This window comes from Rhinolophus ferrumequinum, chromosome X (genome assembly GCF_004115265.2).
Source record: "Rhinolophus ferrumequinum isolate MPI-CBG mRhiFer1 chromosome X, mRhiFer1_v1.p, whole genome shotgun sequence".
NCBI classification, from domain to species: Eukaryota; Metazoa; Chordata; class Mammalia; order Chiroptera; family Rhinolophidae; genus Rhinolophus; species Rhinolophus ferrumequinum.
In genome coordinates, this window is record NC_046284.1 from 7,350,829 (window position 1) to 7,378,268 (window position 27,440).

General features: G+C 47.5%; 1 protein-coding gene across 1 annotated transcript; it reads right to left on the reverse strand.

The window, feature by feature from the left end:
• Window positions 1-6,507: 6,507 nt before the first annotated feature.
• Window positions 6,508-26,632, reverse strand: GABRQ (gamma-aminobutyric acid type A receptor subunit theta). The gene is made up of 9 exons (XM_033113573.1): window positions 26,298-26,632; window positions 24,189-24,277; window positions 18,887-18,954; window positions 17,373-17,593; window positions 15,597-15,679; window positions 14,990-15,127; window positions 14,252-14,404; window positions 12,699-12,949; window positions 6,508-11,921 (listed from the first exon to the last, which is right to left on the reverse strand). The coding sequence occupies exons 1-9, from the start codon at window positions 26,444-26,446 to the stop codon at window positions 11,067-11,069; spliced, it is 2,007 nt and encodes a 668-aa protein (XP_032969464.1). The 5' UTR covers window positions 26,447-26,632; the 3' UTR covers window positions 6,508-11,066.
• Window positions 26,633-27,440: the final 808 nt, after the last annotated feature.

Below are 27,440 nucleotides of genomic sequence, written 5' to 3' on the forward strand. Positions count from 1 at the left end.
GACAGGAGGAACAGAGATGGGTTCCGTGGGAACCCAAAGTGTTCACTCTGATCTCCATCTTGACTGGCAGGACCTGGGTCCCTGCCCTCTGGCGACCTGAGTCTGCCCTCAGATGAAGGCTGTGATTCCCTGAGTTCCCTGAGGAGGTGGAGGCGGGGTGGGGTGGGGAGTGGTTGTGGTGGGGGCTGTTCAGACCAACTGCTCTGCCCGGGGTCCCTCAGAGCTGACAGTAGCGCCAGGTAGTGGATTCTGCAAAGCCCTCTGAGGCGGGGAGACCCCTCAGTCCTCACTCCGAGGATCCTCACAATCCATGCAGAAAATGCAGTCCCAGGACAGAAGCAAGAGGGGGAGCTGCAGCTCCTATGACCGTGGGGGAGGGTCAGAGAAGGCCCCCTTTCAATGGCGTCCCTTCACCAGTCTGAAGGAGACTTTAGAAAGAATGTGTTCTAAAGGTTTAGTTTTCCCTGAAGACGCTGAGCAGGGGCAAGGATTTGGGGAGGTCCTGCGGCTTTGCAGTTCTTTACATTTGCCTTGTCCAGTGCAGGGATTTTCACTTTTTCATCCTCATTCATAGTAAGGAATACATTTTACATCTCTACCTAGTGTATTTTTAGAATATACATTTTTTCATAAAAGAATACCTACCCTGTGGTTCACTCATTATTCTCTATGTATTCCATTCTTTATATTAGATTAAAATAATAATTTTTATGACGGACGCGTCCTCACCCACTAAGACTGTTTCAGATGGCTATAGCACAGACTCCAGACTCCTACAATATACCTGATCAGTACTCCTCAAAAATGTCAAAGTCATCAAAAATAAGGAATGCTTGTGAAATTGTCACAGCCAAGCATATCCGAAGGAGGCATGATGAATAAATGTAATGTGGGATCCTACATGGGCTCCTGAAACAAACAAACAAAAAAGACATTAGATAAAAACTAAGCAAATCTGAATAAAGTGTGGGGTCTTTTGTTAGTAACATTGCAACAATATTAGTTCATTAGTTGTGACAAATGTACCACAATATAGCATGCTATGAACAGAGGAAACTGAGTGTGGAGTATATGTACTATTTTTTTGTACTATCTGCATTTTTTTGTAAATCTAAAACTATTCTATAATAACAAAGTTTATTAAAAATTAAAAAGAAAATTTAGTCAACTAGATAAAGGATATGCACAAAAAACACAGCAAAAATCATACTTATATGAGGAAAAGTTGAGAACTTTTCAATTGAAATTGGGAACTAGACAAAGATACCTGCTATCACCAATTCTATTCAAAATTTTGATAGAAATACTAGCCAGTGCAGTTGTGGGAAGCAGAAAAATAAAAAAGATTGAGATCAGAAAACAAGAAACAAAGCTGCCATGATTGATAGATGATTAGACTGCGTGTGATGAAAATTCAAAAGAGCTAAAGTTAAACAATTCAATCAATAAAAGTGTATGTAAAAGCTGCTGGATTTAACATCAATGTACAAAAAGTAAACTTTGTTTCGACAGCAACAAATAATACGAAAATGAGAGTAAACAAAATGTAATCTGTAACCTATCATACCAAAATATCAAGTACCAAGAACAATTTTAGCCAAAGAACATTTAAGAACTTTATGGAAAAAAATGTAAAAATGCCATTAGATAAATTAATGAAGCTCTACATAAATGTAAAATATAATATGATCATAGATGTGAATATTCAATATCATAAACATGTTAGTTCTCTCTAAAATTAATGTATAGATCGACTGCAATCCCAATAGAAAGCCCAAAAGACTTTGTGGGTGAATGTCTGTATTTATGCATATTTGTGTATGAAACATGACACAATGACTCTAAAATTTAAATTGACATAAAGTAGGCCAAGACACTCTTGAGATATTAGAAGATAAGACGAGTTACAATACTAGATAAGTAAGGATTGTTAAAATATTATAGTAATTAAGTTTGTGGTATGGATATAAGGGCTGACAAATAGACCAATGGAACTAAATAGAGCCCTGAAACTTATATATGAACCCTCGATTTATGAAAAAAAGGTGCAATCTCAGAGCAGGGGGGAAAGGACAGTCTTTTAAGTGAATGGCGGTGAAACTACTGGAAACCCATATAGAAAACACAATGCAACTGGAGCCCTGTTGCCAACTGCAGAGGGATTAAAGACCTACTTTTTACATTGTTATGATACAAATGTTCAACCATATGTATAAGTATACAAAATAGTAAAATGAACTTTTATATGTTCTATCATCTAGACAGCCAGCTATCTGGGTCAAGTAGGGCATGGATAATGCTGGAGGAGAAAGGACTGGAAGAGGCTGGGGACGTTGATCAGATCAGTAACAAAAGGATGGAGACGATATGAACTGTGGAGGAGAATAAGAAATAGTAGCTCCTTCTGCGCCCTTGTCTCCAACATTGATGGCCTTGCCACCTTCATGGGCCTTTGCTTTCAAAGAGCAGGGCCTGGTACTTAGCAATGGCTTGGGAGAAAGCCATCTGGGCTAATGATCTGTTCATTTTGTCTCCCACTGCACTAGTCTTTCTGCTGACCTCTGAAGCTATGAAGACTATATCTTGACAGACCCATAGATGTATGACTTGACAGCATGATTCCAGGAACTCATGACAAGGGACTGTTTTGCTCCAGTGAAGGTGTCCTGCAGATCCTGCTGTCTTGCAGGAAACCCTTTCAGTAGACCCCCACTACTGAGGCTTGGGTTACTTAATGGAGCGATGAAGGGGGTCTCTCTCCTTCCTCGTCTTTCTCTGTCTGACTTATTTCACTTAGCATAATACCCTCTAAGTCCATCCATGTTGTCGCAAATGGTAAGATTTCATTCTTTTTTATGACCAAGTAATATTCCATTGTATATATGTCCACATCTTCTTTATCCAATCATCTCTTGATAGGCTTTTAGGTTGCTTCCATATCTTGGCTATTTTATTTTATTTTTTTAAGTATTATTATTATTTTTTTTAATTTATTGGGGTGACAATTGTTAGTAAAATTACATAGATTTCAGGTGTACAATTTCTTGGCTATTTTAAATAGCGCTGCACAAACAAGCAAAACAGAAACAAAGTCATAGAGTCATAGATACAGAGAACAAATGGAGGGTTGCCAGATGGGAGGGGGTTTGGGGTGAAAATGGTAAAGGGATTAAGAAGTACAAATTTGTAGTTACAAAATAATCATGGGGATGTAAAGTACAGCATAGGGAATGTAGTCAATCATATTGTAAGAACTATGTATAGCGCCAGAGGGGTACTAGACTAATCGGGGGATCACTTTGTAAATTATATTAATGTCTAAGCATAAGCTGTACATCTGACACTAATATAAAATAATATTGAATGTCAACCGTTACTGAAAAAAAAAAAACGAATGGCAGACACTCTCATTGATGAATGGCAGGATTTTAGAATTTTGATGTATGTTGCTGACTCATGTGTCAAAGTTAAAAGTGAGCAGACTACAACAGGAGAGAGTGCATGAGTGCCTCTGAGTGGGAAGAGCAGCAAGCAACGTCCCTGCAAAATCAAGGGAAACTCCCAGTGGTTGTTGCTAGTACTACTTATTGGTGTGTGGTTCACCTCCCCTGGGTACGTAGCAAACTTGACGTCCTTGCTCCTTATAGTTGGGTTGGGCTATAAATTCTAGCTAATGAGTTGTGTGAGTGACAGGTGTCCTTTCCAACTGCAGTGTTTAATCACTGGTGTGGGACAGCTCCTCACTTTTCCTTCCCCCTGCTACAAAGATTGGAGAAGCACATGTCGATGAAGCCTCTGTGAGCTTGTCCCTGAGTGGCTTCATTGGGCAGAAGCTTCCCTGATGACCTGCATTGGACACACAGTGTGAGAAGGAAATAAATGTGTTTTGGGGTTAAGTCACTAGGGTTTGGGGATTGTCACCGCAGCAGCACACAGCTAACCTCTCCTGACAGATTATCCTGTAACAAACTGGGCATTACATGGTTAGCCATTGTCTGGTGGTGTGGTGGGGCAGACTCCTTTTTACTCACTGGAGAGGAAGGGAGGGATCTTCCCTTAGCAAAGCATCCACATATTCCTCTATGGAGAGAGGGTCAGGATGGGGACTGTCCTGGAGCCCTGGCCTACACCAAACCCCACAGTAAGAAGAGGGTCTTTGGTTAGGTGCAAAATTGTATGTGAAGGAGGTAGGCCTACATTAGCAATAAAAGGATGTGTTTGTGTCTTAGCCATGGAGGTGTGCCACTCAAATCTCCAGCAAGAGAACCTACTGTAGGGGGCAGTGTTGCTTGCCAGCTGTAGCTGCCTTTGAGATGAGGACACACTTCCCCTGGGCTACTCCCATCCAATGATACAGCGTGGCAGGGGTAATAATGCTGGCCTCCTCCAGCCTGAGCAGGACAGGAAGGCTCAAGTAATTCCAGGAGCAGATAGCTCAGACCTCCATAGTACCCACTGTAGTTGCACCAGTGCCCCTTCCCCAGCTTGCACCTATGACCATATGGGGTTTCTTTAGGCTCTGGCTGGTTGAAGCATGGGCTGGTGCAACATGTGGGTACAAGCTGAAAACGGAGGGCACTTGGGGGTGGTCTTGAAAGAATGTGGGGAGAGAAAATCTTCCTAATGGGCAGAGCTTTGAGGGCTGCACCAGGCCTGGGGTAAGAATGGGCTGGCTAGGTGGTCGGGGACTGGGAAAAATGAGGACTGGAAGAGGTGCCCAAATGAACAGGGTCTTACCCAAGGGCACACAGAATATTCTAGACAGAAGTGGGGGCTGGAGTCCACTCTCTCCAATACATTTTTAACCTCTGTTCCCCCATGTGATATTAAAGGGAGGCTATGTAAGAAGCTGATTTGTTCCTGAAATTGAGAAATGTAGAGTTGAGGATGCAGAATTGTATTCCGTTGCAGCAAATCTTAGCCTGGCCATTGGATGAGTTCATGTTCAAATTCTGGCACTTGCTCACTGTGCAGTCTCTGAGCTGCTTCCAGACCACTGGACAGAAACTTGTTTGAGTCTCATGACGAATCGGTCCTTATCCCCTATTACTTGTAAACACATCAATATAAACATACGCTTAAGTTACTGAAATGTAAAACAAACCTGCTTTAGTCCCGTACACCTTGAGATTCTGATCAGGAGAGCTTGGGAGAGACCTGGGCTGAGTAAGCAGCACCGTGACAATACCAAGGGGCCCCTGAGAGGCCCTGACAGGGCTCGCCAACGTAGGAGGCTGGGAAGAGGCCTTGCTGAAAGTTAGGAAAGCTGTAAAGGGGGAGGGAGACCACCCCCACCCCTTCTTCCACCCTATACCTTAGCTCTTTCTCTGCGTTGATGGATTTCAAGTTGTTTTTCAAGTGTGTCAGAAACCCACAAAAACCAACAAGTTGATATTTGGACTATTTTATGCAATGAATAATAATAACTTGAGCTGCTTTGTATATAAATGACACTATTGTTACGTATAAAAGTTTACTATTGTTACTTGTTCTTGAAAAACACAAAAATATAGAATAATGTACATCTGCTTTCCTAAACTTCCTTTCTGGAGGTTTCCATCCGCAGTCAGTGGATGGAAATATTCATTCGGATATATCCGACCGTCGCAGCAAAAGGGCTAGGGTTGTTGGGTAGCAACAGTGGGTAGCAAGTGACAGTCAGACTGTTCAAGGCCCACGAGCTCCACCGGGGGTTGTGGGTCACCTTCAGAGTTGCTGACTTGTTGGCAAGAAGTTAGCCAGCAGAAAATAATAACTCAGTAGCTAGTAGTGGGCTGCAGATGTACTGTGAAAACTCCCCCTCCCGAGTGCATTTCCTCCTTCTGCATAAACTTGTGACACCAGCCTCCCCGCCCCCCCCCCCCCCCCGACCGCGCCCCCGCCTCATAGGCAAAGCAGCCCCTGCAGGGTGTGAATGCACAGGTCTCTCCCAGCCTGCTTTGGGCACAAAAGGGGCCACAGAGGAGCCATGAGGTTAGGATTCCTGTTGCAACTGCAGTTTTCAGCCAAGTGCTTGGAGGCGGGTGCTCTGACCAATGTGGGCTGCAGCAAGGACCCTGGGACGTTTTAATGTGACTGCAAACTTTTGAAAAGCCGAGCATGATGCCCTCTTCCCACCCGCACAGGGCTTTCTTGCCCTCTATGCTGCGCGTCCACATTGGCAAAGGAGATTTTAAAAAATGTTCTTTATGAAGACCTCCCCGCAAATGGAAATAAGTGTTCATATTGTACTTTGGTGCCACAATGGCTTGCCATGTTTTAAAACTTTTGTTTCAAATGATTAGAATGGCTTGTGCAAAAGTGTAAACTAATTTCAACTGTGATGTTACTATTTCCCTTCCATTTGAAAACCGTGGATTCAAATGTCCCCGGGTACTAGGAGGATAATGTGCAGTGCTGGGGGAGGGCAAAGGTGAGCAGTGGAAGCCAGAGGCTTTCTGGGCCCAGATAAAGCTCCTTCCCATCAACAGAGAAACCACAATGACCCATAAGCGTATTTGCCATTACATATATATTTATTTTCTCCTCTGGCCTATTTACAAACCTTTATTTCAGCATACTTTTCAGAAGCATCGTTTTTGTTTCTTCATGTTATCCTTTTTTGAAGTCAGAACCGCTCAAGGTCCTTTTCATTCAAAAATGTACATTTAATAAGGACAAAGAGGGGACCAGGTGTCTTGGGGGGGCGGGGTCTCTGTTGCTCTGTGTCCTTTCATGGGTCAGGCCATCCAGGGCACGTGGGTCTTGGTCCTTTTCCTTTCTTGGTTTCCACTGTCTGGGCCCAGCACCACTCCTGAAGACCTGCATGTGTGTGTGGTTTTACTGTCTTTCATCTGCCTTGGCTGCCTTCTGAAAAATTCCCTGGCATGGCGGCTAGTGGCAATACACTTCGGCACCTTCAGTTGTGCTGATGACTGCTGACCCCGGGAACATAGCCAGTCTGACAAGATGTTGAGTCAACAGAGATGACCCTGACCAACTGGGGCTATTTCATAATTGAAGTATATGAGGGAGACACTGTAACACCCTCCCCCTCCCTACCCCGAAAACCCAACACTAGTAATAGAGATTTCATATTGATCACAGGACACTATACAACAAACACAACCGCACTTGGTAGGACAAGTCACAATTTCCTTTGATACTCAGCACCACAGTAGGGTACCATGCAGGTGGATAGCTTAGTAAATGCATTCATTAGTTAATAGCTCAGAGGGTTAGCTTTTTTACGTACAGAATAAGGAATGGCCACAGTCTCAGCAACACATCTCTACATATGCAGACTCTGCAGCCTTGCTATTAACAAGATGACGTGGATTGTAAGAATACATTTGAAAAGCTCTGGTAAGACCCAGCAGATTGTCTGTTATCTCTGCAAAGGCACCCCACAGTGGCAGGTGGAATGGGCAAGAACTTGGTAGGAAACGTGTGACACATCCCCACAACGACACTTTGGAGAGACACAGGATGTCTTTCCCACGGTGGTGACAGAGAGGGGATTCGAGGGGAAAAGTTAATGATAGCCCATGTGAGGAAAAGGGAAGGGGTGTAGAGGAGTCAAGTGGGGGTGGCTCCGTCCCAGACTTGGCAGGCTCCTTCCCATTGCCCAAGCTCCAAGTTATCTATCCCAAGCATTCTCTGATTGGCTGGGGTTGAGAAAGGCTCCATGGCCTGAACCCCAGAAGTTCCCTGTGAGATGCTCTCTGTACTTCCAGAGTGACTTGGTGTGAGATGAGGAGTGGGAGGGGATGTAGGCAGCCAGTTGGAGGAAAGTGTGCCTGCAAGGCTGGGGACAGCTGAGGATGGTGCTCAATGACGATGCTGATTACAAAACACACATAGAACATGACAAGGGGAGATCTGGCAATTTTCAGACTCACATGACCAAGTCCATGGCAAACTCAGAAGGTTCAAGTTTCTGAAAAGGTGTCATTGCCAAACCTCCGCCTCACCTTGACACAACCTCACATAGTGTGAGTCGCAGTCGAGTTCAACTGCTCTCATTGCAGCACAATAGGGCAATTATACCTTTTTAAGGTATAATGTTATTTCTAGCTACATGGATCTATAGATATATTTACAATTGGCCTCTTTGCCCTTCCTCACTGCTCCAGTCTGTCTGTATGACCTCACCCCAAATGAACTGATTGCCTCCCACAGGGCTCAAAGGCTCTCCAGGGTCCTGGAAACCCCAATCCAAATCAACCAACCAATGTTGAAGCCTTTCCATAGCCCTGAAGGGAGCTTTAGATGTGGGGTTATTGCTCTTCCCCCAATCTGGATCTCTCTGTGAAAGGGTGTCCACCTAGAAAGAGGCAATCTTAGACATTCCAGAGGCAACTTTCTTGTTTCTACCTGTCTTACAAATTTGTGTGTGTGTGTGCATGTGTGTGCAAATATGACAATAAATGCACATGGTTGTGCTTGTGAACATATATACTGCTGAGAGAGCCCAATGTGTATCCATGTACCCAAGGTCTCCGTGGGTGTGTATGTGTAGAAGGCTATATTTATATACTACGTGTATAGAAAAGAAGAGGAGAGATGGCAAGCTGGGCTGATCCAGGCAGTCAGTCCCTAGGGCTCCTTTGCACTTCTCTTCTTCACCAGCCCTCTTACCCCTCTGACTATCTCTTTCCCTGGAGGGGGTGGAAAGAGGGAGTTCCAGCTCCAAGGCTGAAGTTCAGCGCACAACCATCCCAGGATGGCTACTAAGTTGCCCCTGCCCCTGATCGGGCCCACCACCACGGTCCATGCCTGCAGCCACCTCCCAGGCACCTTTGGTTCGCTGTATCCAGCTGCTAGCAGCCGATTCCCTGGGCCATTTCCTCCCATCACCTACCTGCTTGGGGCTGCCTCCAAGGCCAGGCTTACAAGGTGACTGGAATAAAGGGATAAGTTATAAAGGCTACATACAACCATGTCTCCAGTTCTTTAGCTCTCTGTATTACGTTTCTGTTCTCAATGCATCTTCGAGGCATCCCAAACATGTCCTTCCAGGACAAAGCAAAATGCTCTGCAGGCCTAGCCTATCCCACAGTTGAGAACTTCCTACTTCAAGGCACTAAATCATCACTTCCTAGGTCTCTAGGACTACATTCACTTTTTCTGTGTCTTTTATCCAGGAGATGGCACAGATGGGTAGAGAGGAAAAGAAGAGTGGATAGGGACCGGGAGATGCTGCTCCCTGAAACAGGAATTGGAAAGAAACAGTCAGTTAATCAAGCTGGCCAAATGGGGGTCCCCTTACGTGGAAACAGGTCAAGGGTATTCTGGTGGTTCTACAAGAGCCACCAACAGGGAATACATATGCTTTCAGGTGTATCTCCTTTCACACCCATTCAAATCAGGGAAATAAACATAGGTATGCACTTATACGCATATACAGAATACACCTATGTGTGCACACACATAAGTCACAAGGGGTGCACACATACATATATGCATCCACACGTTGTTACATGTACACTTATACACACCAATATAGATTTACACCAATAAACATCCAGCTTCTCAAATAGTTGTGTGTGCACAGAGAACTACCTTGATGAACACACACACCCAAGTATACACAGAAACACACATGTGGAAACACAGTTAAAGGGTAGGTGGCTGAGGGGCTGTAGGGGAGGCTGCCTCGGGAGGGTGGAGGCATATAGGCTGAGTGCTTGGCAAGTCTTGTTCTCCCATCGCCTGCATCAGTGACGTGGAACTGCTTGGCAAGTTGGAGCACAAGCTCCTTTCTACTTCCCTTCGGAGCCTCACTGGCTGGGCAGTGCCCATGTTGCATCTGTTCGGTTCACACTGGTCACTCACCAGCCTCCATCTGCAGACATGCTCCTGGTGCTTTAGAATGAGGTCTGGTGCCTGGTAGATAAGCAGAACCTGATGGAGCACCCCGTTTTGTAAAGGGGAGAGGTGAAAGGCGAGCATCTCAGTTGACAGTTAAGAGGACAAGAAGAAGGAAGAGCAAGTGGGGTGGCTCTACTACTCACTGCTGCATGTCCTCAAGCTCCACTGTTTTCCCCTCAGAACAATGGGGACAATGTGCTTTGCCTTCCATGGTTCACAGAGCTCCTGTGAGGGTTTGACGATGTGATGGGTCGGTGACCTAGTTGACACTATGCACTAGACAAATAGAAAGGATTAGTATACAGATTTACAACAGTTGTTCATCTGCTATTCTAAATCAGATGGTAGTCTTCGTTCACCAAGTGCTTGCTCTGTGACTAGTCAACTCAGCATCTGACTCAGACAGATGCACTGAGTCCCTATGGTCAAGCATTGGGAAGCAGAAATATATACAAGAGAAGTTCCAATCCCTCCAAAAATGCTAGCTCAACTCGGATAATCTCCAACCTGACACCACTCACCCCCACCCCCGCAAGCTCCTGTTGGAAACCTGCTCTCTCACTTGCCCTGACGTCTCACTCAGCACCCCTAACCACCCACCTACATTCCATGCCCAACCCTTGAGTGGGCCACAATACCACACTCAAAATACAACAGAACAAATAGTGGGGGAAAAGGCACTTTCAAAATTCCTCAAGTTCCCTAGGGTCAGTCCCCTGCACTTCCAAGTCTGACCTTGCAGGTGAGCAAGGACCATAATCCCTAGGAGGAAAAAAACAGAAGAAAAAAAAAGCAATGAAAAGGAAAATTCAACACCTCAGGGGGACAGAAAACTCCCCAGAAATGCTTGTGTGCAGGGCTCGGCTCCTTCCTTTGTCCCTCATCCTGGTTCCTCTAGATCCTCTCAACATTTCCAGGGGCTTTTCTGTGCTTATTAGCTGTGAGAAGTTTTTGAAAAGGTGTTGTCTTCTAGCAGAAAAGGAAAATCAATGAGCTATTTACCTCCAACTCCTCCTCAATCCTTTTCCTTCGAGCCAGAACACATCCTTTCCAACTACTCCCCACCTGGAGTTTCCAAAGAAAAGGGTAGAACTGATTCGACTGCCCAAAGACCCAAAACTAACATGAACAAAGAAAAGAAGGCAAAATAAAAACAAAAGGAACTGTGAAAGGAGCACCGCACAGCGTGCCGGCTACTCTGGGGCAATACGGGCCTAACTGGTATGGTACACCCAGTAAACGATGTTGAACACCACAAAGGCCAGAGGAAAGAGGACCCGGGACCACTTATCAAGCTTAGGGACGTAATCAGGGTCAAAGAGCTTCTGGGAAAACTTTTTACCACAGGAGTACCCAGGGCTCGGGGGACAACTGTCGTCAGATTCTGAGTCGCTGTCCTTGTCTTGATCGAAGCCCACGAAACTGTCACCATCATTGCTGCAGATAGTGTCGTCATCACCGTCACAGCTGCAGGTAGCGTCATCATCATCCCGGCTGCAGATAGTGTCGTTGTCATCATCATGGCTGCAGGGAGTGTCAATATCGCGCTGGACTTCCTCCTCTAGCACAGGGTGGTTGCGCTGAACTTGGTTCTTAGGAACTCTAAAGAACTCATCAAGGCTTGGAGGGACACAGCTTGCTTCTTGCACGTGCTTCTGGCCACGGACGAAAGGATGCCTCCCTCTGGGGCCATGGTCATGGTTGTCATCCACGCTGGCGCTCTCTTCAGTGTCTTCTGGGTCACGGGTCTCAGCACAGCCCTGGTCCTCGGCACTATGGTGGATTTCAGCAGTAGTAACGCCATCATCGCTATCGAAATCATTAAAGTTAATGTCATAGTTGTGCACGATATTCCGTGAGGTGGACGAGAGGTCATTGAGTCCTTCTTCACTGGGCAGGCAGGACTGGTCCGAGAGGGTAGACAGTGAGCTGAGGCTTTCTGAGGTGGCCAGTGGGGCCTGCTTTGAGACGGTGATCAAAGACCCGAGGCTTTCTGAGCTCGCCAGGCGGGCCCGCGCTGGTCTGGAGGGAGGAGAGCCACTTTCATGTTCGACGTTAACCCGGTCAATCTTTGAGGAGACAGTGGATAGACTCATGAAATCAACAGATTCAAATCCTACATGAAGAAGCACTTTCAGGGAGGGAGGACGGAGGGTGCCTTCCTCATCGGCACTTGTAATGTGCTTGTTGGTCTCTTTCACTAACAGAATCACCTCTTCCTGGGGTGTCTGGTGGGCAAGGGACTAAGGAATGGGACCGAGAGGCTGTCAGCGTTTAAGGGAAGTCCCTGGTGGCTGCCAAGCCTGTGTGTCCCTGGGGCAGCTGCTGCCTCTGGAGTGCTGAGTGGCAGACAGAGGCAAGGCCTCCTCAGGCAGGTGGGTTTGGGCTCCCTGTGAAGGAGGGAGGGGTTGCTGGACATGAATGTACCACTACCACGAAAAGCCTCAGCATGGCTTCGGGAGTTGGAAGAGCAAAGGAATGAGGGGTAGCCCAGCCTCTCTGGTGTATGTCTCTTCCGTTTAGCCTTCCTGTGCTCCCTTTCCCCCTGGCTCCATCGCCTGCCCTTGGAAGCATGCTAAGTGGACTAGATTTGAAAGCCAAAGGACTGGGGAAAATCTAGCTCTGCCACTTACTAGCCTTGTGAACTTGGACAACAACAACCTATAGGGGAGTGATGATAAAGTTTACTTCTTTATTATCTGGGGTGTGTGTGTGTGTGTGTGTGTGTGTGTGTGTGTGTGTATGTATGTATTAAAGGAACCACTAAAAAATGTGAAAGCATCAAGGGCTAAGCGTAGGCTGAAGGGGTACTCAGGTAAAGCTGACTGTCAGACAGAAAGACAAACCTGGTGTACCAATTCCCGGTAACGATAGCGGGCCATGATTCTTCGGGCTCTCCTGCGTTGCCTGTAAAGGCGCTGGGCTCCTCTTCGGTTGTAGAAAAGATAGTTGATGCAGACATATTCCAGCAAGGACAGGAACACGAAGAAGAAGCATACAACCATATAGATGTCAATGGCCTTGATACAGGAAAGATGGGGGAGTTTTTCCTGCAGATGTGAGTTGATGGTGTTCAGGATGAGCATTGAAGTCAGACCTACAAACATGGCACAAAGTTAGTCTCCTCAGGAAGCTGCAGTTCTTGACAAGTCACTGGGCCCACATCCTACAGGAAGGGAGCCATCTCTGTGGTGGGGAGAGCCCTCAGCAAAAGGCCTTCAGCTCTCTAGGACTGGGGTCTCTGCTCTTTGTTCCTCCTCCCCCATCTGTACTCCCAGCCTGTGCTTCAATGGTTCAGCGACTTCCTATCGCACTTAGGATCCAGTCCAAAATCTCCAGCGAGGGTTTCGCAGTGATTTAGATCTCCAGCCCCATTTTGCCCTGTAACGGCTCTTTCCCCTTTGCCTTCTAGTCCGTCGGCTTTCCTTTAGTACCTCAATACTAAATGAAGTCATGTCTCTAGGAAGGTTTTGTGAGCCCTAAAATATTACACAAATATAAAGGGTTAGTGCAGCACATGCTCCTAAAGGAGGCTGAGGAGTCTGCCCCAAAGATGGTGAAGGAGAAACCAGACCTGGATCCGAGATACACTGCATTCTTCAGGGTGAGACCAAATGAACGTAGGAGCTGTTTTCTTAGGCCCCTCCTTGGTACTGCTCAAAAACCTGTGATGCTCCCATTGTCTAGACATGAAGTTCCAACTGCTTAAAGTGGAATTTTTAAGGTCTTCCCAAGTCATCCCAGCTACTTTCTGCTACTTTCCCCACTTCCCCAGCTCCTACTTCAAGCACCCTGTGATTTAGCTCCCTCCTTCCCCTCTAAGGCCCTTGTGCCTTCAATCAAGCTATTTCCTCTTTTAGGGAATGCCAAGTCTTGCGACTCTGCCTCCTACAAGTCTTCAAAACCCAGTTCGTGCAACACTTGCTTGGTGTGAGGCTAGCTAACAAGACCTGGGTCACTTCCTTTTCTGGACTCCAATGGCATCTGTCTCAGCATTACACTAGCTATTCATCGAGGGCAGCTCCTCTGGAAGTCCTCTGCTGCCTAGTAGGGTATTCTGAGATGTTGCTTAATCAATGTTTGTTGAATTGCATTTCTGATCTATACGTATGACTTCTCCATTCATTTACACATCCAGAAAATAATAAATTCCGCTACTTTGGGCCTAACATACGAAGATCCCATCCCTGATTTTTTTTCACATCTGTCTCCAACAGGTCTCTCTGCTAGGGATTGGCTGAATACCTATACAAATGCTTGTTGAGAAGGCTCCATTTTGTTTGCTTGCCTTTGTAGTCACACACTCCTCCCAGTACTCTTCCTTTACTCTCAACTTTTTTTCTGAGGAAGATGACCCAAGTCCCTCTGTGGGATGGAGGAGGGTTGGGGAAGGACCTACCGACTGTCACCCTGGCAACAGAGAATTCATGGTTCATCCAAAATGATATCCAAGAGGTGGAAGTGGTGAGGACAGTAGGCCAATAGACCTGCACAAGGTAGCTGATAATTTCCCTCTGGACCAGGAACTTCAGGATCAGGCGCTCATAGGAACCTGGCAAGGAGACATACTGGTATCAGGGTGGCAGGGCTAAGGTAAGGGGAGTTTCAGGGTGAAGTTCAGGATGGAGGCGGGGAAACCGACGGACAGTTCAGCATCTAATAGTTCTGCCTGGGCAGTCTGCAGACCTGACCCCATTTGCTGCCTGAAGACCAGCAACAATGGCATGTGTCGGTAGGCCCATCAGACACAGGAAGTCTGCTCTCTCCTCCTTCCTTCCTTCCTTGCCCCATGTCAAGTGAAGTTTTGAAATGTGAGGGACATGAGATATTTCAAAGCTGTAAACAGATGGAGGGTGAGGGGCTGGCCCTGAGAGGCTTTTTTTTTTTGCTCAACGAGAGCATGAATCTTTTACACCTGATGAGCGTTAAATCTGGCCAAGTGCTCCCACTCCCATATCCTTATTTGCAGAGTAAGCCATTGGGACTTATGAAAGGGGTTTTGGAAGGTTCCAGAACCGGAAGGAAATGCGAAAGGAGGCAACACAGAGTGTGTAGAGGTCCAAGGCAGAGGTCCTCAGGAGTTTACCAGGGTACAAAAGAGACAACAGACAGGAAACAAAGAAGGGGGCAAACCCACCTGTGTACAAAGGCACCTGTTTGCTAGTCAACGTCTTTCCCAGCAAGCTGAACTGAGGGATGTGCAGCTTGTCAGTGCCCTGGATGGCACTCCCATTGCCTTCCCAGTATAATACGATGTCATCCACCGTGTAGCCATCTGGGAGATGGAAAGAAACCGCGTCAGTCAGTCTCAGAAATCAGGCGCAGGCAGATTTCACACCAGGGCAGTCTGTGGGATCCAAACAATGCTTGGAACCTGCACTTTTGGGGGTTCCTTTGTGTTTTGCTAAGCCTAGCATGGGGGCACTTGGAAAGAGAACTCTCAGTTTGGAGTTCTTTAGCCAGGAAGGAAAGCACAGCAAAGAGATGTGTTCCCACCACGACCTTGTGCACAATTTCCCAGAGCAAGGTAAATAGTCCTATGGGACTATTTACACCCTCAAGGCCATCTTCTCCCAGATGCCATGTATCTATCTATCTATCTATCTGTCTATCAAGGGGAGAGAGAAAGGGGGAGGGAGGGAGTAGGGGAGATATGCCGTCCCTTTCACTGTCAAGTCTGCCTTTGCTTTTCTGATGGCCACAACCCCAGGCAGGGAAGAAGGGGCCATGGGAGACAGACGTACAGCTCTCCACCTCCAGCTTGCAAGTCTGCTTGTCCATAGGGAAACTGTCCAGATTCATAGAACAAGCTGCTGTGGTGGTGAGTCTACAAAGGAAAAGCAAAAGAAAGGAAAAAATGAGTCAAGCCCAGGCAAACAACCATTCCTGAGAACACTGCAGGACTGGGGAGGGAGAGGTACCCCAAGGAGTGACCCATCCAATACCTTCCCACACTGCCTTACTACAGCTGGGCCCTCCTTCTCACCCTCACTCTCTTCTTTCTTCCCTTCTTTCCTTCCCAGAGGACAACTGAGTAGCAGTTTTGTAGGGAGGAGAGAGGGAAATTGTATGTGACAAAGAAACCAAGAGATCTGGCAGGACTTAAACAAATAACACGCGTGGCATGTCAGGAAACCTCAGGGTGTCAGAACAGGAAGGGCTCTTGAGGAAACTGAAAGCAGAGACGGAAAGGGGTGCTCAGGTGTGGATGTGAGCAGTGGTCCAGGCCCACCTTTGGCCATGGGAGCTGCTCCCACCCCACAGCACTCTCACCTCTGTGTACCTGCCTATGAGGGTACCAACGCCTAGCAAAATGCCCATGGGTATAAATCGATCGGAGGGATTAACACATCTGAGGTGGGCAACGGAGTGTTGGGCAGGGGCATCAAGTTGCCATGTGTTGGTTCTGTGAGAGGAATCTGAGGAGAGTTCTCGGAGAAGCTGGGGAAGTGGGAGAAGTGACCAAAGGGAAAGAGGATCATTCCAAAAGCTCTCTGCAGCCTTAGCTGGGAGGCTCTGCCCCACCCCTTATGTTGCCCTTCCCAGCTACTAACTCTAGCCTAGTCCCTTTCAATCCTTGAAGTGATTTCCATCTGCACAGAGGGTAGGGGGTGTGTGTGTGTGTGTGTGTGTGTGTGTGTGTGTGTTGTTCTCCCTCCTATGAATCCTCCATGCAGCACTCATCAGCTGACGCCCCCTTAAATGAAACAAGTGTGACCAGGCTCCTGTTCCCTGCAAGCTTTGTTGTTCTCTGAGTCCAGTGCCTTGGTCCATGGGAAAGTGGATGGAGAAAGAAGAAAACAAGGGACAGAGCAGGACCACCATAGAGAAAGAGAGACCCAGATATCGCACTGAACCCTGGCAGCTACCTCTTAGATAAATTTCATGAGCTAAATTTATATCTTGCACTGGTCTTAAGGGGCGGTTTGTAGTAAGAGGTGACGCTGTGAAGTGAGCCTTGGTGGCCGTCTGTTGTTGTAAATAGAGCAGTGAGGAGTTCCAGCATGCACACATTCTGTGCGTACAGAGCCACAGACGACAGACGCATACTGCACACCCCTGGGCCCCTATATGATGCAAATGACCAATGGCAGAAATCGGTCCCCCTCCCTTACTGCACGAGCTTCAGCATTTATGTCTCCCTCCCTCACTGAATGGGAGAGAAAAGACCCAAAGAGAAATGACAACGTGTATACAATGGTAAGGCGGAGGGAGAGACCTTCCAGTTGAGAGAATCAAGGAGGATTTCTTGACAAAGAGAGCATCTGCGTTAGGGATTGAAAGATGGCCAAGGTTTAGACTCATGGAAAGGGCCATTCCAGACAGAAGCAGAAGCCAAGGTACGGGGATAGGACAGCCAAGGATGGCTGTGGGAAACTGGGTGGGGTGAGTGATAGGGCAGTGAAGACAAATCTGAAAAGCAATGGGATCCTCTATGTGTCCGTTAGAATGCGTTCCTCGGATACTCGATGGGAAGAAGGAAGCCTGCCAGGACAGCCTCTAGGCCCTGGGAAACTCACCGGATGCCATACCGCACCGTTCCATCTGGCTGAAGCTGAAACATGCGATTTTCCACAGTCACATCATGCACGAAACCATCCTTGCTATTTAGAAAGTAGCAGTCGGGGACCCACAACTTCTCAAGCATGCGATAGTCCAGAGTCAGGTTCAGGTTGGTCTCATAGTATGCTAAACGTGGGTCTTTCCAGGTCTGATGAAAAAACATTGTGATCGTGTAGTCCTGGGGAGAGCAAGAGAAATCCCAAATATAAGCGACGTTGTCCAGCCGGACAACTCTGTCCTCAGAGAGTGCGTGTGTGTATGCAGGGGTGCAAAATACATTATAAACATAGATGAGTAATGAAACATATGTAAGAATATTAAATGTTAAGAACAATGAAACGAACCTTGTGTAATTAAAATCCAGGTTAACAAATAGAACTATCAGTAACTTTCAAGCTTCAAAGTGTCCCTTCCAGAACCTGTTTCCCACACATCTAAGCATTGTCTTAGATTTAAATGATAATGCCCTTACTTTTTGTTAGAGTTCTATTGCCCATGTATGTATTTCTAGGAAACATATTGCTTAGTTGGACCTATTTTAAGATTTTTTTTTCCCGAATGGCATCATACTGTACGTATTCATAATTTTCTTCCTTCACTCAACATTGTATTTGTGATATTCATTTGGGCTGATGTGTGTAATTAAAATTTGTTCACTTGCTTTGCTTGCATATTGGATAATCTTCCTGCATATGGATATACTATGCATATTATTGTGTGGACACACCATAAATACCAAAATCACGATGAAATAAAAACTATGAAGCAAATGTTCCGCTTTACACCCCTGCCAAGAGCAGATGAGAATTTCCAAAGCCCCTGCCTTGCCAACACTGGCATTGTCTGACTTTGGATTTTTGCCGATGTGGTGGGTATCTAATAGGTTCTCATTGTGGTCTTATTTTGCGTTTTACCGATTAATAATCCAGTCAAAGCATCTTGTCACACTTTTATCTGCTACTTGGTTTTCTTCACAACAGTGAAGTTCCTGTTCAAATTTTCTGATCATTTTTATTGGTTGTTAAATATTCTTATTAATTCACAGGAATTATGTATATTTTCAATATCTTAGTTCACTTTGACTTATCCTTTTGCACTTGTTACACTGGTTTTGTTTGTTTTGCAAAACAGCAGTTCCAGAAGTTTTGGCTAAACAGAATTTTAACATAGTTGGTTACCAGTATTTATTTTCATGGTTTGTGTTTTCTGTTTCTTTTTAAAGAAGGCCTTAGGTACCATAAAGGTGCAAAGACAGTATCCTATTATATTTAAAAAACTTCATAAGCCTTTCACTTTTAGGTCCAGAATCCATCTGGATTTCTTTATTTTTTATTCCAGGTGCCTGTGGTTTCCAAAACCTACTGTGTTTACCCATGTGGGTTCTGTTGCAGGTCAGAATAACTGGAGTGGGCTTGTGACCTTGTCCCATGTACCTTGCCCTCAGCTTCATGGCTGGAGCTGACACACTTACCATAGTCGTTTCTGAGATCTTTTCAATACTGGAGATATACATAGATACTCCCACTGGCACAGGGGCACCTACAATACAGGAAGACACTATTACATGCAGGGTAAGATAAAGGGTACAAATGTGGACTCAGGAGCCAGATTGCCTGGGTATGAACCCCATTTTGAACTAGCTGTGTGACCTTGAATAAGTTACCTAACCTCTCTGAGTCTTAGTTGCCTCATGGGTAAAATGGGGATCATTATAGCACAGATCTCATAGCTAATGCAGGCCAAGTACTTAGAGCAGTGCCTAGCCCGTGATACGCTGAAAGGAAGGAGTTAGGGCAAAATCAAGAGAAAATAAAATGATGAAGCACTCTTCTTGTAAATGTTTCCCTGATAAAAACTGAGGAGCAATGAGCCCCCCCAAAAGAGCTAAGATTTGTGGTGTGTATGAGCATTTTTGTGTGAGCGCATGTGAGTGTGCCCATGTGTGAGTGAATGTCTCTTTGTGGGAATAAATGTGAGCTGTGCACATGAGTGTGTGAGCATGTGTGTGTGAGAGAATGCATGAGCGTGATTGTGTCCTTGAGTGTGTTTTGTGGGAGCAAATGTGTGTGCATGTACGTGTTATGTAGGCATGTTGTGTGGGAAGGTGTGTCTATGTGAGCATGTCTGTGTATATGAGTATGTGTATTCACATGTGAGTGAATGTATAAACATGTTGTGTGCTTGCATATATTGCATATGAATACATGAAAGCACATGCAAGCATGTAGGCATGTTGGTGTGTGGAAGTGAATGTCTGAATGCGTTTGTGCATGAGTGAATTTGTGTTTTCATGTATGAGAGCATGTTTGTATGTGAGTGAATGTGTGGCCATGTACATGTGAAGGGACGTGAAGATATTTACATGCATGTATGTTTAAATATTAAATATTTAAATGTTTCTGAAGGAGTGAATGTGTGAGCACGTCCACATAGATGAGTGCACGAGTGTTCCTGTGGATGTGTGAGCGAAGGTATCTGAGTGTGTTTATGAGCCAGTGAATGTCTGAGCGCATTTCTGGGTGAATGCATGTGTGAGCATATGCGTGCGTTTGAATGTACTGCATGGGAATGAAAATGAGGGTGGTCTGTGTGAGCCTGTTCCTGTGTTAGTGCACTTGTCAGCATGTCCATGTGTGAGTGAATACACGGTCACGTTTGTGTGTGTAAAGCTGTTGTGTTTATGCATGTATGTGACTAGGTTGGTGTGCCGAGTCAATGTGTCTGTATGTTCATGTGTCTAAGCATGTTTACATGAGTCTGTGTGTGAGCAGGCATGATGGAACGTGTCCGTGTATATTTGTGTGAGTGAATAGGAATGTAAGTGAACTTATGAGTGTGTGACTGACTGTCTGTATGAGCAAGCGTGTTCATTATATGAATATGTGACTGTGTTTGTGTGTCACTGTGCAGGTATGAGTGAACGTGTAAGCATGTTAATGTGAGTGTGTTTGTGCGTGCAGATGTCTGTGTGTTAATGAGCACCCACGTTCATGGGTGAGCGTGTTTGTGTGAATTGGTAAATACGTGGATGTGTTTGTGTGTGTGAACATGCTCGTGTGTGAGTGAATTCATATGTTCATGTGTGTGAATGTGCAAGCAGGTGCATGAGTGAATTTGACTGTTTGTATATGTGAGCATGTTTGTGTGTGAGTGGACGTGTGGACATGTTCATGTGTATATGTGAATGTGTGAGCATGTTTGGGTGTATAAATGTGTGAGCATGTGCAGGTGAGTATATGGCGGGGTGTATATGTATGGGACTGAATTCGTGAGTGTGTTCATGTGAGTTAGTACATGACTGAAAGGTGTTTATGTGTTAATATGTGTGTGTGGTTGAATGTGTGTGTGTGTTCCTGCCTCCTGGCTTTCTTTTTCAGGTCTAGGTGGTGGTGCTGCCCACTCATATGTGAGCAGGGATGTGAAAATATGTAGTAAACTATAAGGTGCTGTGGAAAAATACATTTTTATTGTTTCCTCATTGGCTCAAAGCTGCCTCCAGCCAGCCCCACAGTTAAGCCTTTATTCTATGTGTATTACATCACACCGCTGCTATGGAAACACGCATGACGCTTGCAATTCAGCCTACTGGCTTCACTGAAGGCTCATTGCCCAGAAGCTGAGCTGCAAAGCAGAAAATGTGTTATTCCTATCCCAGTGCTTCAAAAAGCAAAGTACTATTGGGAATCAGTGTATGAATAGCAGCTGAGAAGTAAATGGACCTCTGTGTGAAGGTATAGCCCAGACTCCAACATTCAGGGCTATTGTGAATGATCCCCAACAAAGTGCTATGTAGTGACAGGAGTTTCTAGAAAGGCAGTTCTTTATTACAGGCTTTCAGGCTCCCCACATGCCTTTGGAGGGTGGAAGCTCTGTCAGGCAGGCAACAAGCCCCGGAGAGGCCAGCCAGACATTCCCCCACCACCTCACTGCACTGTTAGACTTCCTGTCCACTCATGCCACTCCATGCCACTGAGGCAACCCTGTCCCTTACAGCAGAATCCTGGGGCCCCAAACACTAAAGGACCAGAGCGTAGTTCTGTCCACGGGTTCCCAGTTGAAGGGGCAAGTGGGAGCTGGAATGTAGTCACCAAGCCACGAGTCCTGGCTTGGGGATGTAGGCTGGAGGAAGAGGACCTGGTACCTTTTTCTAATTTCTCCACCTAGAGGGGACACATTATGTGCTAGCAGTGGTCAGTATGAGGGCTTGGCTAAGGTATCCTACATCCCTAAAAGAGGAACAAGAAGCTTCCAGATAAGGTCCCTAAATGTGTCACTGGGGTGATGGCCTCAGCCCCATAACCCATCACTGTCCCTCCTGATGGGCTGAGAAAGGCAGGAATAGTGGAAGAGGGTAGCCACTTCTCTCTCTCTGGGAAACTTTGTTGCGCCAACTCCTCTTCCTCCCTAGAATCCATTAGAATACCAGAGGAAGACAAATAAATAAAGGAATGATGAGGGTGCCCCAGTCATTCCTTCACTCCACACCTATGTCATGCCAGGTCCTGGGCTACACGAAGTCCTCAGGGACCTGCCTTGCGCAACACTACGGAGTCCGCTTCTCTTGCCCAGAAAGAAGCAGTTTTGTTCACTTTCCCTGGCTCTTCCTCCTCCTTTTCCCCCTCCTCCCCCTCTTCTCAAGGAATAAGGCTCCCCTTTGAACCTGACCACCTTTAGGTACGCCCCTCTTCATGGGGTGTGTGTGTGTGTGTGTAGCCTTGAAAATCTACTTCACCTCAGACACACAGGGGAATCTGACTCTGTGTCTAGTGGGAGGCCTTCCTGGGAGTCCTGGGCTCCCCAACCCTGAACCCCCTGGCCCAGCTATCCCACTGATTGCTTTCCTCCCACAATACAACAGCCTCAGACTTAGAGCCTGCAGTGTCCTCACTCTCCCACCTTCATCTCTGCGGATGTATGTTGCGTGTGAACATGTTCATGTGTGAGTGCATGCACGAGCCTGTTTGTGTGCAAACACGTTCCTGTGGGAGTATGTGAATGTGAGTGAATGTGGAAATCAAGGACCCATCTTTTTTCATAAGCACCAGGTCTGCATGCCCATAATGCTCAGTGTAACCAAGAGGCTAGGCATCACGTGTAAACAAATCTGAATTAACTCAAAGGATGGTGGTGAGGTGCCTTGGAGATATTGTGAACCAGCGACACCTGACAATCCCCAAAGGTTGGTCCTTGCCCCTGCTCGCCCCCCCCCCTTGTCCTGGGCGCCAGCAGAGATGGCATCTTGAAACAGTGGAGAGACTGTGCTTGGTTGTACTTAAATGGCTGTTGGTCAGCCTTTGCTAAGAAACAAGAGAACGAGGAAAGGAGACAATGTAGTAGCTACTCCCTTGACACCCACTATGCTTGGTGCAACTGATCCAAAACCGGTGTCATGCAATGGGGTGCTGGCTGTGCCCTAACACCTGAATTCCCATATTGAAAGAGCCTGCCTTCCACCCTCTCCATTTCTGCTTCCCATCTCGGTGCACACTCACCTTGGATCCTGGAGATGCGCCATCTGCCCTCACACTCTGAAGGAGCAACAGTAGCAAAGCTTAGCCCGGCGACAAACTTGGGTTTTCAAGGCGACTCCCCAAGCCAATCACAGCACCCCCCACTGGTCTACCACCTGGGCAAGTCCGCAGCATAGCTTTGTGCCCTTTCCGTGGAGGCATTATGTATTCCTGGAGGCATTATGCATTCCGAAGACCTCTATTCATATGTACAAATGTGAACCATTAGCACTGATTAACCCTTTAGCGCGGGGTAATTCTACCACCTGTAGGAAGTGGAGTGCTTTCTCTGGGTTAACCACTCTGCTGTTTGTTTGTTTGTTTTAGCTCCTTCTCTGTTCCTTTGAGCAGAAATGTGACTAACCTCTAACGCACCCTTCTGTTTGTTTGTCCTTCGTCTAGGTTTCCTGGGTGTCCTGTTCTGTGAGGTCAGGGTAGGATGCCCGTCCCTGAAATCCCTGTGATCAGGCCAGTTATCCCTTCTAAGGGGGGGAGGCTAGGCAGCGATATGGGGAGAAACTTATGTATTGGCTTCTTGGAGGTTTGTGCTTTCGTTTCCTTGTGGTTAAGATCTGAGTGCTAGGCTAAGGAATTTGGATTTTATTTGGCAGTGAAATAAAACCATCAAAAGTTCCTGAGGTGATCAGGCTAGATTTATAAAGATCACACTACCTGTAATGTATTGAATGAAATGAACTTGGTGGGAGCTGAAGGTCTTGGTGGGAGCTGGGGATGGGGGCAGAGGCAGAAGTGCCCGGGAACTGGTGGGGGAGTGGGTGAAATAAACAAGACTGAAAAGACATCGCCCTTAGTTTTGAACTAGCTGCATAGGGAGAGTATCCAGGGTGCACAGAATGTGTGGTCAAGTAAAACAACGTGTGCCTTCCCTATAGATGAAGCAGAAAAATTCTAGCCTGAGAATCGTGGCGCGTTTTGTCTGGCATACCCATTTCTGTGGTTAGCACCTTTCTATCCACACCAGGAAGCCAGCTATTGGTTCGCTCTGTGACATTGTAAAGGAGTGTGGAGGGGCCAGAACACATCCTGCATAAGAAGGTAGAGAAATGGGGAAAATTCCAGGGGCAGAGTTAAAGGCCTGGATGTTGGGGGGCTGGGAGTGCTTGCTGCAGGTCTCCCAAGGGGAGAGGTGGAAGTGTGGAGCCAGGGGAGTGACCCTGGTCAGCTTACTGGATGGGGCTGGTTTATTGTACCTCAGCTCTATTCCACCTATACGCAGGCCTCTAGTGTCTGGACGTGTCTTACCTCCAAAATTTGGTCTCAGACGGGCATCATATCGCGACAGCACCCTGTCCAAAATCTTGTGAACCACAGCTCCATTTGCACAATTTTTGCTAAAACAGAGAAGTCATTAGTAAATGCCACATTGCTTCTCAGAGAACAAAAACAAAGAGCGCAGCAGGTGTCAACTTGCCAGGGCCTTGCCTTCTGCACACGCGCAGACATGTACAGTCATACATGTAGAGGTCGCTCCGTGCTCCTCTCCCTCCCCACAGTGAGTCAGCCAGAAGCGCGGCTGTGACGCAGACTCCTACTTCCCCGCCCCCTCCTTAGCTTTTATCCAGAGGGTAGGGCACAATGACTGGATCCTGGTTACCAGGCAGGATTGAGGGTGGGGAACAAGGGAGCCAGTAGGGGAAGTGGACAGGGGAGGGAGTGGGCAGGTGTAAGCCCTCAGATATATGCATTACTTCAACCTCCTAAGGGGCACCAATTGGATACAGCTTTCTGGGTTGGTGGGAATCCTTCCAAGGGCACCTGATTGCCCTAGGAAAGGCCAGTCTTCTACCTTCAGGGCCCGCCTGAGCTGAGTCAACCAGTCTACATTCTCCAGCTCTACATTTTCCTTACCTGGGCTAGGGCTGGGCATTTTGTTGTCACGTCTATGTAAACCTTCTTTTTGTACACCTCTGTTTTAAGACTTGGCATGTGGCATAGGACTCAGAGAGAGAGGATGGCGCATGCAGCAGAGATTTATGATCCTCACCCAACCAAACCATTTCAGATTCTTGGGGTTCAGGGCGGTCCTCAAAGGGACATATTCTGGGAGCAGGCATCCCTCTGGCTAAGTATGTGCTTCTAGCCTAGACGTGTCTTGGGTGGGCACATGTAAGTAGATCCAGCTCAGCTCGGCATAGATGGCCTTTCCAGAAGTCTCTAATGTGCTCACCCAATTCACCTAGTGGGTCTCTTTTCCCCAAGAGGGACTTGTGAATTAGAACAGCCCCTGGGGATCACTATTACTCTCAGAATCTTTGACACAATGACTAGGGGAAGACAGCCCCTGTAAATCTGTGGTGTGTGTGTGTGTCTCTGTGTGTGTGTGTGTGTGTGTGTGTGTGTGTGTTCACTAGCGCAGTCTGGTATGCTGGGTTGGGGTTGAGGCCATTGCAGAGCTGTCTGCTGGAACCTTGCCCGACTACCCCCCCCCCTTTTCTGAATACGTATTCATTTCTGGCTTGCCATTTAAAAAATTATTTCCAATCATCTTTAATGACAAAATTTCATTTTGCTTCATTCCAAAGTGTGCACATAAATTATTCCCGAATTAAAGCAATACATTCCCACCTGTTTAGGACCACGTATTCCCCATATGCCAGCGCTCAGTTTCCCTGGCCACCACAAATACACATTTCTGTATGCTCTACATGTAAAGGCTGACTGTTTAACATCTCTTCGGTTATATACACACCCGAAGAAACTTGATATCAACCAGAAGAAAACCTGAATCTTCAAATGTTTTCACAGACAAAAGCGCACCTATCTCAGGCCACCCGGTTATACGGTTATACAGACACGGATCGCACTGTCTGAGCTCCGATTTAGTTCAATAATTCTATCTGTGGCATCGGAAAAGGTCCTCACCGCTCAACACGCACACGCACGAACACACACACACGCGCGCGCCTCCGGGAACAGACTAAAATGAGGACTCAAACAGGTGTCTCTACTGTCTATGTTTTGAGAATTGCTCATCACCCTGTACCACCCCCACCCCAATCCCACAGGTGTCAAAGGACGTGACTGGGAAAAGCTACCCAGGGTCCAAATCGCTGGGGATGGATGGCAAACCCTGGGTTGAGGGCATTCTCTCCGCATACCCCTGGCTGCAGTTTGGGCACACGCAGAGCTCTAAGGCGCCACAGTAACAGGTGGGCTTTAGCACAGCGCTCTTTCAACCAGTCACCCCCTCACTGCTACCCCACTCCCCTCCAAGTACCAGCAGGTAGGGCCCGAGCAGCAGGGCTCGGCGAGCCCGGGGCCAAGTCTCCCCGAGCCCGCTCCGTCCAAGAGGCCTGAGGCCGCCCGCCCGCCTCTGTCGTCGCCCTGCCCAGCCTGGCGGCGCCCGCTTACCAGTTGAAGACGTTCTGGACGACTTCGGGCACGGGAGAGGAGACCTCGAAGTGGAATTTCGGGATGGGACTGGCGTCGTTGCCCTCTGAGAGCCAGGTCCTGATGAGCAGCAGGAGCACGGCGGCTCGCAGCATCCCTCGGATGCCCATGACCAAGGCTCTCTGTGGGCCGGAGGGCACGAGAAACGACCGGCCGCCGGCGGGGAAAGGGACGGAGTAGGGGCAGTGCAGGGCGAGGGGGAGCTCGGGGGTCGCTAGGAGTCGCCTCCAAGGACAACAGTAGCGAGGGTAAGGGGAGCAGGGAGCGTGGGAGGAGCAGCCCCGGCAGCTGTGCCCGACTCAGCGCCCTTGGACGCGCCCGGCAGCTGCCATGGTGCGCTCCGTCTGCGGCCGCTCCTGGCTGCGACTGGGCACTGAGCGGGTCGTTCGGCTGGCTCCGCCCACTCCGACGGCAGCACCGGCCGAACCAATCCGGCAGGTGCCAGGAGCACACAAAAAGGCGCGTACTCTTGCCTCCGCCCCGCAGCCTGCGCGCCACCCGGCCCCCCGCCCCTTCAGGGCTTTGCAGTCGTCCCCTGGCCAGCCTCAGACAGACAGGGGTGGGGCCCGGCCAGGGGAGGAGGAAGGGGACGGGGAGAGGGAGGGCATCCAGCTGCTGGAGGGCTGGGCACCGATCCGCGGCTAGGGGCACCAGTTTGGTCCTGCTTTTCCTCTCCGCATATACATAAAATGTGCGTTCCTCTTGGAAAAGCGTGTGCTCGAGAGTTTGTGTGTGTGTGTGTGGTGAAGGGACTGGGGTGATTTGACTGCCCTGGCTGAATCTGTGTAATGAAGGAGCTGGACGCAGTTGGGGATCAGGAGGTATCTAACTGATGCTCATCCCCAAACCCTTGGCTCTCCAATAAGCCCACGTGCCTTGCCTCTGGGTGGAGTGGATCGGGATCACCAGTGGGTTTTATGACAGCTCTGGCCGTAGCAAGAGTGCCCCTCCATTAGGATGGAAATTGGGCTCCAGGAGCCCAAGACTTTCTTGAGTGCTCTTGGCCCCAAGTTTGGGTCCCTGGGACAAAGCTCTGGGAACTGGAAGGATTCAACAACTGGGATCACTCTGAGTTGTGACTCTGTCCCCCAACCAGGGCGTGCA

Coding starts and splice junctions, on each gene's coding strand:
- GABRQ (XM_033113573.1), bottom strand. CDS start 26,446: ATGGGCATCCGAGGGATGCTGCGAGCCGCCGTGCTCCTGCTGCTCATC. Junction 18,955..24,188: donor TCTGAGACCAAATTTTGGAG/GTAAGACACGTC, acceptor CCTGTATTGTAG/GTGCCCCTGTGCCAGTGGGA. Junction 15,680..17,372: donor ACGGTGCGGTATGGCATCCG/GTGAGTTTCCCA, acceptor TTTCCTTTGTAG/ACTCACCACCACAGCAGCTT.